Below are 14976 nucleotides of genomic sequence, written 5' to 3' on the forward strand. Positions count from 1 at the left end.
CAGGTGGCAGCTGGGCCAGCGGGACCCACACACAGACCCTGCCCCTCTCCTCCTGGGGTTCTGGCAGCCCCATCCCATTAGCCTCTGCTCCTGGGCAGCAGACACCGGCTCTGCCTGTGCCCCTCTGTCCTGCTTGGGCCTCCTGAGGATACTGAGTGGGAGACAGGTGAGGGTGGGCCAGGATGGGAAGTCTGGCCCTGTGTGTTATTTACAGCAGTGGCTCCTATTTTGGTAAGTTCCCCTGTGGTCTGACCATGGGCTCTCCTGCATGTCAGGGTGACAGTCGGGTGGCAGGTCATTAAGGCCATCTGTAGGGTCCCTCTGCTGTCAGTCATCCACTCGGCAGACTTGATTGAGGCTGAGTGCTGTCCAAACAGGGGTGATAGTACTGCTAATCAAAGCAGACGGAGCCTTCAGGAGCAGTTTCTGGGCATTCTCTGGGGCCAGGCTCTGGGCTCGGTGCTATACAGCGTTGGCCTGGCAGTTCGGGGTGGAGGCTCTGCCATCTGACTGGGTTGGAATCCCAGTTCTATCTGCGTGACGCTGGGCAGGCGTCTGAACTTTTCTGAGCCTCACTTCCCTTATCTACAAGTGTTAAATGACATATCCCAAGTAACATGCTTAAAAACCAAAAAAACCAAACCCGCTGTCTTGAAGTCGATTCTGACTCATAGCGACACTTTAGGACAGAGTAGAACTGCCCCGTGGAGTTTCCAAGGAGTGGCTGGTGGATTTGAACTGCTGACATTTTGGTTAGCAGCCGAGCTCTTAGCCACTGTGCCACCAGGGCTCCGTAACATGCTTAGTACATAGCATCTAGTAGGACCCAGGGATAGGAATCATTAGACAAACTAGCTCTGAGGTTTAGCCACCTGTCCAAGTACAATAAACCAAAAACACCAAGCCCGTTGCTGTCGAGTCAATTCCGACACATAGCGACCCTGTAGGACAGAGTAGAACTCCCCCATAGGGTTTCCAAGGAGTAGCTGGTCGATTCAAACTGCTCACGTTTTGGTGAGCAGCCCAGCTCTTAACCACTGTGCCACCAGGGCTCCGTTCAAGTACATTACCTGCTAGGAAATAGGGGAAAGAGATCTTCAGAGAATGGTCAGGAGGGACTGAAAAAAACACTTGGAGAAATTGCTTCAGCTCGTCCAAGGGAACAGTGCAGGCTTGTGGTTAAGGGTGTGCGTATGTGTGTGTGCACTCGCATGCAAGAACCAAAGACTAAGTGGGGATGGAAAGAGGCAAATGCGGGCCTGGAGAAAAGTTCAGGAGATGAGTTGTGTGTAGGATTTAGAAGGCAAAGCTGGGAGGGGCGGTCTGAGACAAGTGCAGACAGCTGAAGGGTGAGTCGATTGGTGAACTGGAGTCTCTTGACCGAATTCAGGGTCCCAGAACTTACCCGAGGAGGTGGGTACTCCCACTCACATTCAGGGTCTTTGGGAACAGCGGATACCCAGGTCCCCCTGATGGTCAATCCTTCCACCACCTCTTCTACCCACGGCGGACTCGAGCCTGGGTCCTCCCTAGGGATGGCTGGCTTGTGCCCACCAGGCCTCCTGGGAAGGCTGGCCTTGGATCAGCAGAGACAATGAAGGTGCACTCCAAGGCAGGGCTGGTGGAGGAGGGAGCCCAGGCCCAGGGTGGGCACCCCACTCCAGGCTACCCATTGTAGCTGTGTCTTGAGGGGATGCACCCCAGGCCTGTCAGCCTTCTCATCTGTCAAAGGATAGTAAGAACACCCAGTGAGTTAGTAGACGTAAATCCTGTGCCCAGTGCCAGGCTCATCATAAATTATCACAGTCACCGCTGTTGGGGAAGGACGCCCCAGCCGTCTGGGAGTCCACTGGGCAGCGTAGGGATAACAGAAAGGGTACTTGGTACTCAGTCCAGCTGTGTGTCCCCGAACAAGCCTCTTCAGCGTCCACCTCTTGCAGGTATTGGCGCCACCATCACTATCCACCTGTCCCCCATGGGGAGACCAGACACTGGTGCACTAATGCACTTGAAATCACTTCGTAATATCCAAACTCTGGGCAAATGCTGGTTGTCGCTACTGTCAACATGCAAGAGCCATGTGCTTGCTCCCAGTTTGTCCATTCTCTCCCTGGGTCAGTAGAATGCTTATTCTTTGGGGTTGTGGGTTAAGACATAGAATTAATTTTTTGTGTTTGGGAGGTTCATTTCCACGCATACACCCCGCAGAGAGTTCCAGGTGTGTGTCCCCAGGCCAGGGGAGAAGCAGGATGGGGCTGGCCCCAAAGCTGCAGGACCCCTCCCCTTGACTTCAGGCCATGGCTCTAGAGGAAAGGCCAGGGCAGTGAGCCCAGCCTGGCTGAGATCTGAGATTGGAGAGGGGCAGAGACTGAGATGAGGAAGCCCCATTCAGCCCATCTGAACATTGAGTCATGGTCACCAGACAGTCATGCTGGCCCAGAGGCAGGGGGGCACTTAACCAGCCCCAGTCAGCCCGGGCAGCCTCTCCTTCTGGGTGCTCCTCGCTCCCCTCACCCACCCCAGATTGGCTTACTGTCTAATAGTTTCTGGGGTCTTGGGGCCCTGGGGCTCAGGCTGTCCTCTGCATCCCCATGCAGAAGCCCCTTGGGGTCCAGATCCAGTATCCAAAAAAAAAAAAAAAAGACCAAACCAAACCCTTTGCCTTTGAGTTGATTCAGACTCATAGCAACCTTATAGGACAGAGTAGAACTGCCCCATGGGGTTTCCAAGGCATAATCCTTACGGAAGCAGTCTGGCACATCTTTCTCCCAAGAGCAGGTGGGTTCCAACTGCCGACCTTTGGGTTAGCAACCAAGCACTTAACCACTGTGCCACCAGGGCATCAGCACTCCCCAAATGCAAATTGGCCCCCACCCTGCCCCGCCACTTGGGTCCTGGGTTGGTGCTTCCTGATCTGGGTTTCTTGCTACCAAGTGTCAGCCAGAGCTAATTGTAGTCTCTTTGATGAGAGGAGAGGAGGAGCTTGTGGGCTTAGTGATGAGATGGGATGGGGAAGTGGTGGGGGCCGCAGTGGACACTGTGGGGACACAGGTGATGTGGGACATTGTCCTTGCTAAGTTCTGACCGTCAGAGCAGGAGGGGCATGAGCGGAGCTCTTGGTTCCCTCTGGGACTAGGAGGCCCACCCCTATGCACCTGGGGCCTTGTAGCGTTAATTAGGAGCAGGAAGGTAATTGCCTGTTAGGGAGTGTGTACAACTTACCCATTTTCTGTGGGAGGTGTTTCTGCTGGTTAGGCCTCAGCCTCCCCCTTCCTTCTTCCCTCCTTCCTCCTCCTCCCCTCCTCTCCTCCCTGGCCCAACTTCCTCCTCTCCCACACCACCCCCCCAACCCCCACCACCACCACCCTGAACTTCCTGAGCCAGTCCTGGTCTTCCAGACCTGGAGAAGTTTCCAGAGGTGAATCACTAACAAAAGGCCTGAGTTTGGGCTCCCCAGGCCTCCTCCACATTATCACTCACTTAATTGAAGCCAGCTGCTGAGCTGGGAGAGACCCCAGGCTGCAGAGTCCCAGGGCCCTGCAGGTGGCTGGATGGGTTTGCAGGCGGTCAGAAGGCCCGCTAGGTGGGTGGGTGAGCGTATGGAATAGGAGAGCCAGCCCAGGGCTCATGGCGGGCATGGGGTGGGGCGAGTTTGGAGAAATTGAAATAGCACTAACCCATGTCTTCTCCACCTCTTTGACTTCCTTGCTGGGCAGGGACACATGGTAGACTCAGTGTTCTTTCCTGTGATAGTGGGGCTGCCCAGGAGGCAAGCTGGAAGCAAAGCACAGCTGGGGAGGTCTGAGCCTTAGCCAACCTCCAATCTGTATCAGAGGTTGGTCTGGGCTTTTGTTTTGTTACCTTTTTTAATATCAGGAATCATGTACCGGAATGTGCACTGATCTTACCTGTGCAACTCACTGAACCCACCAGCCGCTCCTTGGAAACCATCTGGGGCAGTCCTACTCTGTCCTATAGGGTAGCTATGCGTTGGAATCAATTTGACGGTAAAGGGTTTGATTTTGGCTTTTATATATACGTGTGTGTGTGTGAAATATAAATATATATATATATTTATGTATATGTGAAAATACCAAGGCCACATATATATATGGCCATGGTATTTTCAATCGCTTCATATGCATGTGAAAGCTGGACAATGAAAAAGGAAGATCAAAGAAGACTTGATGCATTTGAATCATGGCGTTGGCAAAGAATATTGAGTATGTCATGAAATTCCAGAAGAGGGAACAAATCTGTCTTGGAAGAAGTACAGCCAGAATGCTTCTTAGAAGCAAGAATGGTAAGACTTTGTCTTGTTAACTTTGGACATGTTATCAGGAGGGAACAGTTCCTAGAGAAGGACATCATGCTTGGTAAAATAGAAGGTCAGTGAAAAAGAGGAAGACCTTCAAAGAGGTGAACTGACATAGTAGCGGCAACAAGGGACTCAAACTTACCCACTATTGTGAGGGTGGCGCAGGACTGGGCAACATTTCGTTCTGTTGTACACAGGGTCTCTTCAGTCGGAACCGACTCAACAGCACCCAATAGCAACCATGTATATATAGGGTGACACCATCCAGATCGAAAACAGAGTCTTTCTGACCCCCAGGGGCTCCCTCACTTTCCCTCCTAGTCGATCCCTTCCAAAGGTCTCTAGCATTCGGACCTCTGCCACTGTAGACGAGTTAGTTTCTCTGACTTAAAATTTGTATAAATTAAACAGCCCAGTCTTTGCTGTTCTGTGCCTGGCTTGTTTCCCTCCACGTTCGTCGGTGAGATTCATCCGTATTGTTGTGTGTGTAGCTGTAACCTGCTTTTTATGGCTGCGTCACATTCCATTTTAAGAATATAACACATTTTATGTATCAGTCCCCTTGCTGGTGGACTTTGAGTTGTTTCCAGTTTTGGACTGGTGAGCATTTGTGTATGTGTCTTGGGGTTCATGAGCCTCCGTTCTGTAAGATACGGTCCAGGAATGGACTTCTTGGGTTATGGGATGTGCATGTTACACAGTGGTTTGCAAACTGTTAAGGGATTCCTGGGTTTTAGCAAAGGGATCTCATGGGTTCGTCCTGGAGGGGGGTGGCCAGGACCAAGCATGGCATTTTACATCCACTCTTCAGTCAGAACTCTGTGTCTGTTTTGTATACCGGGGCTCTGCTAAACGATTCTGATAAAGAAAAGTTTAAGTTTCTGGAAAAAGTTTGAGAGCCCCTGTTAACACTAATGCAGTGCTTCCCAGGCTTAACCACTGCCATCAGGTCGACCCCGACTCGTGGTGACCCCACGTGTGTCAGAGGAGAACTGGGTTCCATAGGGTTTTCAACAGCTGATTTTTCTGAAACAGATAGCCAGGCCTTTCTTCGGAGGCACTTCTGGGTGGACTCGAACCTCCAGCCTTTTGTATAGCCGTGGAGTACTTTCACCACATGCACGACCCAGGGACCCCTCCCCAACTTTGTTGTTATTTGCTGTTGAGTGGATTCTGACTCTTGGGGGATATAAACTACCTGGAGAGCATCTCAGTTGTGATTTGCTCAGCCTGGGGTGGTAGGGCTTGAGATTCTGCATTTCTAACAGGCTGAACTTCACTTTGAATTTTGTGTGCGCTATCCAGTCATTCCGAGTCATAGCCACCCGTGTGACAGAGCAGAACTGCCCCATAGGGCTTTCTAGGCTGTAATCTTTATAGAAACTGATTGCCAGGTCTTTCTGTCATGGAGCCAGCACTGCCTAGCTGGCCTTTCGCTTAGCAGCCGAGTGCTTAACCATTGCTCCACCAGGGCTCCTTTCACTTTGAATAGTGAGACTCTAGTCCCCCCATAGAGCTCTGGTGGCACAGCGGTTAAGAGCTCGGCTGCTAACCAAAAGGTCAGCAGTTCATATTTACCAGCCACTCCTTAGAAACCCTATGGGGCAGTTCTACTCTGTCCTGTAGGATCACTAGGGATCGAAGTAGACTAGACAGTAACAAGTAGTCCCCCCATCCATCTTGGCCTTCTTCGCCTTGACCTGGGGCTGCAGGGGTCCTCCAGGAGGGGGCATGGGCTGGAGGCTGGAAGGCGGGCACCTAAATTGCCTTGCCTTACCAGGGCAGGGAACTCCTGGGGCCAGTCCCCGGGGCAGGCTGTGCTAACCAGTGGTCTGGGAGGGTGGAGGGAACACCAGCCCCAACCCCCTGCTGCACTGTGAGGACTTTAGCAGGTGATAGCTAAGTTCCCCTGGCCCTGTCTTCCCAGCTGCCTGGAGGCTGAGTGGGGGTGGGGAGGTGCTCCCAGGGGCACCTAAGACGCACTTGTCCCAGGTGGAGGTGAAAGCCAAGTTTTGAGTCAAATCCGTGGGCCCGCTCCTATATGACCCTTCACCCCTGCCCTCTTCTGTGCTGTCCCCACCAGTTGGGCCATTCATTCCTGAGACTCAGAAGCCAGTGGATTCAGGGTAACCATCAGCAGAGCAGCCAATTCAGGGGAGGCACGGGAAGGGTGATTCCAACAGGCACCCTCACCACCCCGTGCTGCCTCCGGAAAATGCCCCTGGGACCTCCGGACCACAGCCCCCAGCCTGTTCTTCAGGGCTGTGTGTGTGTGTGCATGCATGTGTACCCTCATGTGTATGCGTGGGTGTGTGTGCACACATACGTGTGCGTGTGCCTGTGCCTGTGCCTGTGTACGCTTGCATGTGAGTGTACATGCGTGTGTGTGCGCACGTGTGTGTATATGCCGTCCTGCACAATATTGTCTCCCTACTCAGCCGATTGCCACCACCTATAAAAGGGGAACCCAAAGTAGGCCCCATCCTGACAGCCTAGACTGGAGCACTGGGGGCTTTGGACCTCAGCCTCTTGGTGGCCACAAGGCTCAGGGGAAGGCTGTCAGCTCAGGATCCTGATTTAGAGCCAAGACCAGCCCTGGTTGGCTGCCACCAAACCTGGTGCCAGCTAACGTCCATCTGGCTGAATCTAGAGTTTAGACAGTAAGGGGGAGGGGACACCAGGCTTCCTGATGGACCGTGGCTCCCTGAGGGGCTAGGCTGCCTAAGAAAGGGGCCGTCTCCTCGGGGCAGAGGTCAGGGACACCTCCTGCCCCTTCAGAATTCAGGGCTGGGCGCCCCCTTGGTACCTGGTGGCCAGCTGTCCCTTTCACTTCACAGTATATATCCTGATAGATGCCCAACACCTAGAACAAGGCTCTTTACATCCCGGGCATAGGATGACTGAACTGGAATAGTGGGGCCCTTTGCACAAATGGATCTCTGGGTGGTACAAACAGTTAACATACTCAGGTACTAACCAAAAGGTTGGCGGTTCAAGCCTACCCAGAGCCACCTCAGAAGAAAGGCCTGGCAATCTACTTACAAAACTCAGCCATTGAAAACTCTGTGGAGCACAGTTCTACTCTGACATGCATGGGGGTGCTATGAGTTGGGGTCCACTTGACAGCAACTGATTTTGTCTTGCACGGAGGAGGTAGCTACTCCAAGCAGCCCCTTCCTGGCCCTGTTGCAGGTCCCACGCAGCTTCTCAGGCGTCCGACTCACCCCTTCCCCCCCAGGAGGTCTCAGGACACTCTGATGCATGGAATGTCCCTTTCCAAGAAGGTCTTCCCTCGAGCACTTCTGTCTCCCCCAGACAAGCAGTTCATCAGCCCGGGCCTCACCGTCAGCAGGCGGTTCCTGTCTTGCCCCTTAGGGCTGCTCTGAGCTGTTCATCAAGCAGCCTAGGCCCATACCTGCATCCAGGTGTGGGAGCCAGAAACCTGGGGGCCAGCCATTTGCAGCTTCTCCCCCCACACTCTCCACTCAGCTGGTCACGAAGCCCGGCCACTGTCCTCATGTCCTCTGCCCACATCCTAGTCTAAGCCCACCCCCCAACCCCAGTGCCCAAGTGTGGGACACTTGTTTATAGAGTAGGGACTCTAGTTATAGAAGGGAGGAAGGAAGAAAAGAAGAAAGGATGGTGTCTTGGTTTTCTAGTTTTGCTATAACAGAAATACCACAAGTGGGTAGCTTTAAGAACAGAAATTTATTTTCTCACAGTTCAGGAGGCTAGAAGTCCGATTTCAGGGTGCTGGCTCTAGTGGAAGGCTCCCTGTCGGCTCTGGGGGAAGATCCTTGTTTCAGTTTCTGTAGCCCCAGCGTTCCTTGACTCCTTGTGATCTTCACGTGGCATCCCCCCGATACTCTCCCCGCCCAACCACATTATGCTTGTTCTGTGTCTGCGCAGCTCCTTGTAACTCAGAAATGATTACCTGCACTGACATGGCCTCATTAATATAATGAAAACCCTATTTCCAAATAGGGTTATATCAACAGGTATATTGTTGTTGTATGCCGTCGAGTTAATTTCGACTCATAGTGATCCTACAGGACAGAGTAGAATTGCCCCATAGGGTTTCCTAGGCTGTGATCTTTACGGAAACAGATCCACAGGTCTTTTCTCCCACAGAGCCTCTGGGAGGACTTGAACTACCGACCTTTCAGTTAGCAGCCAAGCACTTAACCACTGCACCACCAGGGCTCCTTATCTACAGGTATAGGTTAGGTAGGATTCTCACACATTTTGGGAGACACAATTCAGTCCAGTACAGCTGGTGACCAACATACAGCTCCGTCCCTGACCCTGCATCCTCATCTCCTGGGGTACTTGGGGGCCCCATGGGCAGGCACTTCCAGAATCCCCCCTGCTGGAACCAGGTGCTGACACCAAGCCTCTCCCCTTTCCCAGTCGCTGCTGTTCCTGGGGCTGGTGGCCTCCGTGGGACTGGCCTTGAACCTCATCTTCCTGGCGGTTTACCTGGTCTGCTTGTGCTGCTGCCGGCGGGAGGATGGGGTGCAGACCAAACAGCGCAACTCCTGCTGCGTCACTTGGACAGCCGTGGTGGCCGGGCTCATCTGCTGGTGAGTGTCCCTCTAGGTGGGTCTGGCATGTGGGGCTCAGAGGGCTCTCAGTCGGCTCAGGTGCTGGGGGAACAGCCTCAGCAGACGTGCTGAAGTTAAAACATTAGCTTGCCTGGGCCCCCGTGGTGGGTGAGCCACCAGGACCAAGAGTGACACCCCTTCTTTCCCTGGCAAGCCTCAAGTGGCCACACCCTACTGACTGACCCCACGCACCTCCATGGGAGAACTTTAGCGAATGTTGTTCCTTTTCTTGCCAAGCAATGGGAATGAGAAACCAGGGACTACCCAGCCGTGCCCTCGGGTGGGCTTGTCCAGTCCAGGCAAGGAGCTTCCTGCGAGGTTTACTGAGCAGCAATCCCAGCTAGCGGGCATCTCTGCCCCTGCCCCCTCCCAGCTGCCACCCTGGGTCAGCAAGCTCAGAAGGAGGCCTGACTCCGGCCCACATCGGTTCCGTCTTCACACGAGATCAGTAACTTCTGGTGCCATTAGCCTGCTCTTTGCTTTCAGTGAGGAGGTGAGAGTTCCTGATTCCTGGGGACCCCATCTGGGAAGAAGGGGTGCCCACGCACTAGCTGAGTCTGTTTTACAGAAGCTGTTGTGTTTTTCTTGTTCGGGTATCTACAGAGGCTTTTCTGAAAGGCTAGTGTCACTCTGAGATGCTCCGGGGCGTGTTGGCCCTCTAGGGTGAGAGACCGTCACTCTCAAATGTCTGTCCTGTCTGAGAATCTGAGCAGGAGCTGTCACTCTGCCCCCGGCAGCAGGGCTACAGTGGGAACAGGCCTGTGAACCTGGGCATGTAGGCAGCGGAGTTCTCAGCCCAGCTGGGCTCACCTCACTGGCCTCAGCTCGCTCACCTGGCAGGTGAGGGCACGTTTGTCATCACTGTCCTGCCTGGGGTGTAATGATCATCCAAGCCAGAGACAGGGAAGAGCCTGAAGCTGTGCTGCAGAGGTGACGAAGCACCGAGCACATGACGGGGCCTGGGGCTTGGGCAGACATGTGGCTTGGACTTAAATAATAAAGAGTCCAACTCAGGCCTGGAGTTTAAAGATGAGTGTGATTCCCAACAGAGAGGAACTCCTGATAAGTCACTGTGGTGTTAAAGATCTCCTAGTGAGAGCAAGCAGCTTGCTGGCTGTCAGGGCAGCATAGGGCGTGGGCTGTGGCGAGAGGACAGGCGGATAGCTATGATGATGACACAGATGGGAGGAGGAGCTGCTGAAGGTTGACCCTCTGGTTTCTGGCTTAAGCACCTGGATGGACAATGTGGGGCACCCACTGAGCTGTGGGACCTGATGGAGAAGCTAAGGAGGGAGAAGATCACAGATTGAGTTTAAGATGCCTTTGAAACCTCCAAGTGGAAATGTCAAGGACACCAGTGGAAACACAGGGCTGGAGTTATAAATTCAGGAGCTGTAGAGTAGATGGTGTGGAGGCCATGGATCCAGGTGAGATCTGCCTGAGGAAGAGCAAAGAGTGGGGACAGAAGAGGATCCAGGCCTTGAAGTACATCATGTCACAGCCAGGGAGAAAAGGGGGAGCTGATAAAGGAAACAGGACAGAAAGGGAGGAGGGAAACCACAAGGTCACAAGACCCAAGGGGGCAGGGGTTTTAGGGATAAGGAGAGCTGCCCTGTCCAGTGTCATGAGCAGCCAGGTAAGATGGGGGATGGAAAGCGCCCTCAGACTGAGTGGCCTGGTGGTCATTGTGTTCATGGGGATTCAGGAAGAGGAGTCATATTGGAGTGTGTTCAGGAAGAGAAGGGGCAAGAAAAAAGAGAGGGGAAGGAGTAGAGAAAGAGGGCAGGAGGGGGAGGGATGGAAGGTCAAAGGTGGGGGGAATTTAAGATGGGAGAGAGCTTGTTTGAGCATAACAAGGACCCAGTGGAAAGAAGAGATTAGATACAGAGAAGAGAGTGTGAGCAAGGGGTTCCTGAAAAGATGAAAGGGGCAGAAAGACCGGGTAAGAGGAGACATCCTTGTTCTCTGTTTTGGGTCGAGGGCAGACCATGACCCTATATTTGGGAAAGTTGCTGGCGTTGTTGTAACAGAGAAGGTGGAGCCTCTCAACTCATTTGTTTTGTCTTTGCACTCAAGCAGAGTAGACTTCCACAGGCACAGGCAGGAGAGGGCTGAGAGGGATCCTCATTGAACTGCCAGGGTGACTTCTGGTCCTGGAAGACCAGAGCGATCTCACAGCCACTCGCATGGGCAGTCTCTGATAAATCCAAAGACTAGGAGAAGCGCAAAAACCTAGAATGCCCCACCTCAGCAACAGGGGAAGGGAGGCTTAGATGAATGGAAAAGCCTCTGCTCCTGTGTGGAGTCTCCAGAAAAGACTGGATCATGAAGTAGCTAATCAGAAGAGCAAGTTATAAACACAAGGAGCCAAAAAAAGGTCTTTTTCAGGTCATGATACAAATAGTTTTCTCTTTTAATGAAGTTACAAAATGGAGGATCATGGAAATATAATAAGTGTAATATATTAAAATTTCAACTGGGAATTTGATAAAAGTTCCTCGCAGTATCCCCGTGGGCTAGACAGAAGAATATGGGCTAGATGATGGTGCAGTTAAGTGGGTTCAAAGCTGGTTGAACAACCCTGGCTGAAGCCAAAGTACAGTGTGGATCACAAACCACAGACATGTGGATGTGTATGTCTTATGTCCACTCTGTGTCTCTGGTCTATATGTGTGTCTGATCTATATGTATGTCTAGTCTATGTCTATGACTGTGTCTACTTATGTCTAATCCATGTATCTGTATATACACACATAGGCACATGAAGCTTGTTGGAACCTTGTTTTAAAGTGCACTTTCCCAGACCACACTGATTCAGTGGGTTGAGGGCAGAGCCCACTTACCCACACCTTAACAGGGACCCCAGGTGATTCTGTCCTGGGGATCCATAGACCACTCCCTGAGAAACACTAAATTAGGGGCCTGGAAGGAGGTCTCTAACAGCTTCCAGAAGATTCTATTGGTGTGCTGAGTGAAAACCCAGGAGGCTGATTCATAAATCTTCAGATGACCCCAAGTGGTGTGGTTCAGATAAAATGATAGGTGGCATAGTCAAGATTTGAAGTGCTTCATTCAGCCTGGAATGTTGGCCTGAAGCCAGCTAGATGGACTTTGACAGGGAGAAATTAAAAGTTCTGCTTTTATTTTAAAAGAGAAAATCAATACAGCGTGATAGGCTGGAGGAGAGGCCACCTTCATGGCAGTTCGTGTGAGGAAATGCAGAGCTGGCTGTGGACCACAGGGTTGGGGTGGGAGCACACACAGGCCACCTTCATGTGGTCCTCAGGCATAACTAATTAGCCCCCTTGTGCAAGGACCTACATAGACAACCGTGGCTTTGGTGCTTCATGCAGAGGCCAGGTGTAAGAGGGATGTTGGCCAAGTCAAGACAGTTGAGCCTGGAGGTTGGTGTTGAGGTCAGAAGGGTCTGGAGAGCTTACGCAGAGGGAGGACACATGTCCAACATGGACAGCAGAAGAGTAAATGGTGACACAGGGGCCACATACAGAGGTCTGGTGGTGTCGTGTGGGTGAGAGATCCCGGGCTGCCCCCACGGTCCGTGAGTGTAGGAAGTGGGTTGCAGCTCAATTTCAGAAGGAACTTTCCAGTAGCTGGACTTTTTCAGCACAAGAACAGGCTGCCCTGTGGGCGGCATGGCGAATGGGGGAAGGGGTGGAGAATGCAGAGGGAGAGCCCCCTGTTTCTGGAGGTGTCAGGAGAGACCCATTAGGGCACCGGGCATGTGGTTTTATTAGACATCAGCCGTTCCCACGCCCACCTCCATGTCAGAATCACCTGAGAGCTGGTGGGAAGTACGGGTTCTGCCCAGACCTGCTGCGTCAGAACCTCTAGGGCCAGGACCCACAATCCCCCACCTCTCAGAGCCACTGGACTAGAAGACAGTAGTATTTTCCTGTTACCTACATGAAACGTGGTATGGAGCGAGTGGACCAGAGCCTGGGAACCAGCTGGTTCCTGCTGTGTGAATTCTGTGCTGCCCCACCCCCACTACCTCACCTGCCTGAACTTTACCCACATCCCTGCCGCCCCAGAATGTATCCCTCAGCTAGTCACTAACCTGTCCCCCTCTGGTGTCACCTCTAACCTTTGGGGTCTTGCCTCTAGCGCTGCTGTGGGCGTTGGTTTCTATGGAAACAGCGAGACCAACGATGGGGTGTACCAGCTGATCTATTCCTTGGACAACGCCAATCACACCTTCTCTGGGATTGATGCTCTGGTAAGGCTCGTGGGCAGCTAGCAGGGCCTGCCCACAATCCAGAAGGTCGGTGCTGCCAGAACAAGCCTCCACCCCCTAGTCGGGCCCCCATCAGTGGCAGCTCCAACACTGAGGCCTGTGTGGTGCTGAAGTCCCTCTGGGCCACAGTGTCCCCTACCAGGAGTGAACGGGAGCTTTCTGCTTCTCCGGCTGAGAACAGTGGCAGGGGCAGGGGGGAGGACTAAAGAGGGTCCTGGAGGGGTGGAGGGCGCCAGGATCGAATCTGGTCATTTTCAGGAGGAGAAGGACAGGTCTCCATTTGCCAAAGGAGAACCAGGTAAAGAGCCCCATGGGAGCAGACTGAACCCCAAACCTGGGCTCTGGCTCCAGGGGCCACAACTCTTGCTGGGGCTCAAGTGAAAAACTGCTGGGCTGGCCAGAGGAAGGAAAGGGCTACTCTGCTGAGCCCTCTGACCAGAGGCATAGTGGCAGAGGGCGGGGAGCTGGGGTTTTCTCAGATGCCAACCTCACCCCTGGGTGCATGTTGCCTGCACCATAGCTGTGGGGTCTTTTGGGCTGGTTTTCTGGGCAGCCCCATGCAGCCTTGGTGCTCCCTTGGAGGCCAGGCTTTGGTAGAAACCGCAAAGGGTGGCTTTCAGGGACACCAGTCCTTGGCCATGCAAGCTATTCCTGGGTCCTTTCTGGATCAGATCCCTAGCAGAGGGTAACAGCCCCAGCACGTGGCCCTTTGTGTCAAGCATCCTCGGCCCTGGCGTTTGCTGGAAGAGGATTCGACCTCCTTTGAGCCTCTGCCCTAAGCTGGTCTAAGACTTTAATCCCTCAGTTAGCCTCTCCCTCTGGTGACTCATGTTAAAGATACAGGCTGTCTCTGGCCCCAGAGAGCCCTTCCTGAGGTTGAGGGTCTGGGGCAGAGCAGGGAGCAGGTCTCCTGTGTCCACTGGGCTGGGACAGCGCCTGGGTGAGGGCAGGGCCGCTGGGATGGAGGAGCTAACACAGGGACTGACTTGGCTTGATGAGTCCTGGAGGCATGGGTATCACCTGGCTCCAGGCCAGAGGGAACTCACCCCCTGGGCATTCCCACCCCTGCCTGGGCCCTGGAGGGGTTCCATGATTACTGTCCTCTGGGCTCTGTCTACCCTCCCCCTCTTCTTCCAGTCAGCCCTGCCAGAGCCCTGGAGGAGGAACCCAGCCCAGAGGGGAGAGTCCCCTGCCTGGGAAGCCCCAGTGCTGTGACCCTTACTGGCTAACTTGTGACAGTTATAGGGGTCATCCTTGTCTCTCCAAACCAAAACCAAACTCATTGCCAAATTAATTCTGACTCACGGAGGTCCCATGAGTTAACAGAGTGGGTTTTCTTGGCTGTAAGCTTTACAGAAGATTGCCAGGCCTTTCTTCCATAGCACCACTGGGTAAGTTCAAACTGGCAACCTTTTAGCCTAGTTAAAAAAAAAAAAAAGTTAGTAGTAGAGTTTAAACTTTTTGCACTTCCCCAGGGACTGAGAAACTTCCAGAGCTTCCGAGATGGGAAAGCAAAAGCTTAGCGTCGTCATCCCTGTGGATGAGAATATTGCAGGAAGACCAGCTGGGAATGAGACCCCCCCCAGATGTGCCCATCTGCCTCTAGGCCTGGGAGGTCTCTGGGGCAATGTCTGGACATTTCTCAGCAAGCCCCACATCTCTGAAATCCCCCACGCCCCCAAAGGGAGGGGCCCTGCAGGTTCTGGAGATCAGCCCTCATCCTCTCTCCACCAACACTAAGAAGTCAATGCAGGAGTTCCAGGGCCTCGGGGCACTTCCATCCCCATGGCCTCCCCCTC

At 53.2% G+C, this 14976-nt stretch overlaps 1 protein-coding gene across 3 annotated transcripts in view; it reads left to right on the forward strand.

Moving 5' to 3' along the window:
• TTYH2 (tweety family member 2) overlaps positions 1-14976 on the forward strand; it is a 45987-nt gene that overhangs the window by 2345 nt on the left and 28666 nt on the right. For all 3 annotated transcript variants that reach the window (XM_049861439.1, XM_049861437.1, XM_049861440.1), the window contains exons 2-3: positions 8729-8901; positions 13048-13159. In XM_049861439.1, the coding sequence (XP_049717396.1) occupies positions 8729-8901; positions 13048-13159 (285 nt within the window). The remainder of the gene's footprint in view (positions 1-8728; positions 8902-13047; positions 13160-14976) is intronic.

The sequence above is a fragment of the Elephas maximus genome, chromosome 19 (assembly GCF_024166365.1).
Source record: "Elephas maximus indicus isolate mEleMax1 chromosome 19, mEleMax1 primary haplotype, whole genome shotgun sequence".
Lineage (NCBI taxonomy): Eukaryota > Metazoa > Chordata > Mammalia > Proboscidea > Elephantidae > Elephas > Elephas maximus.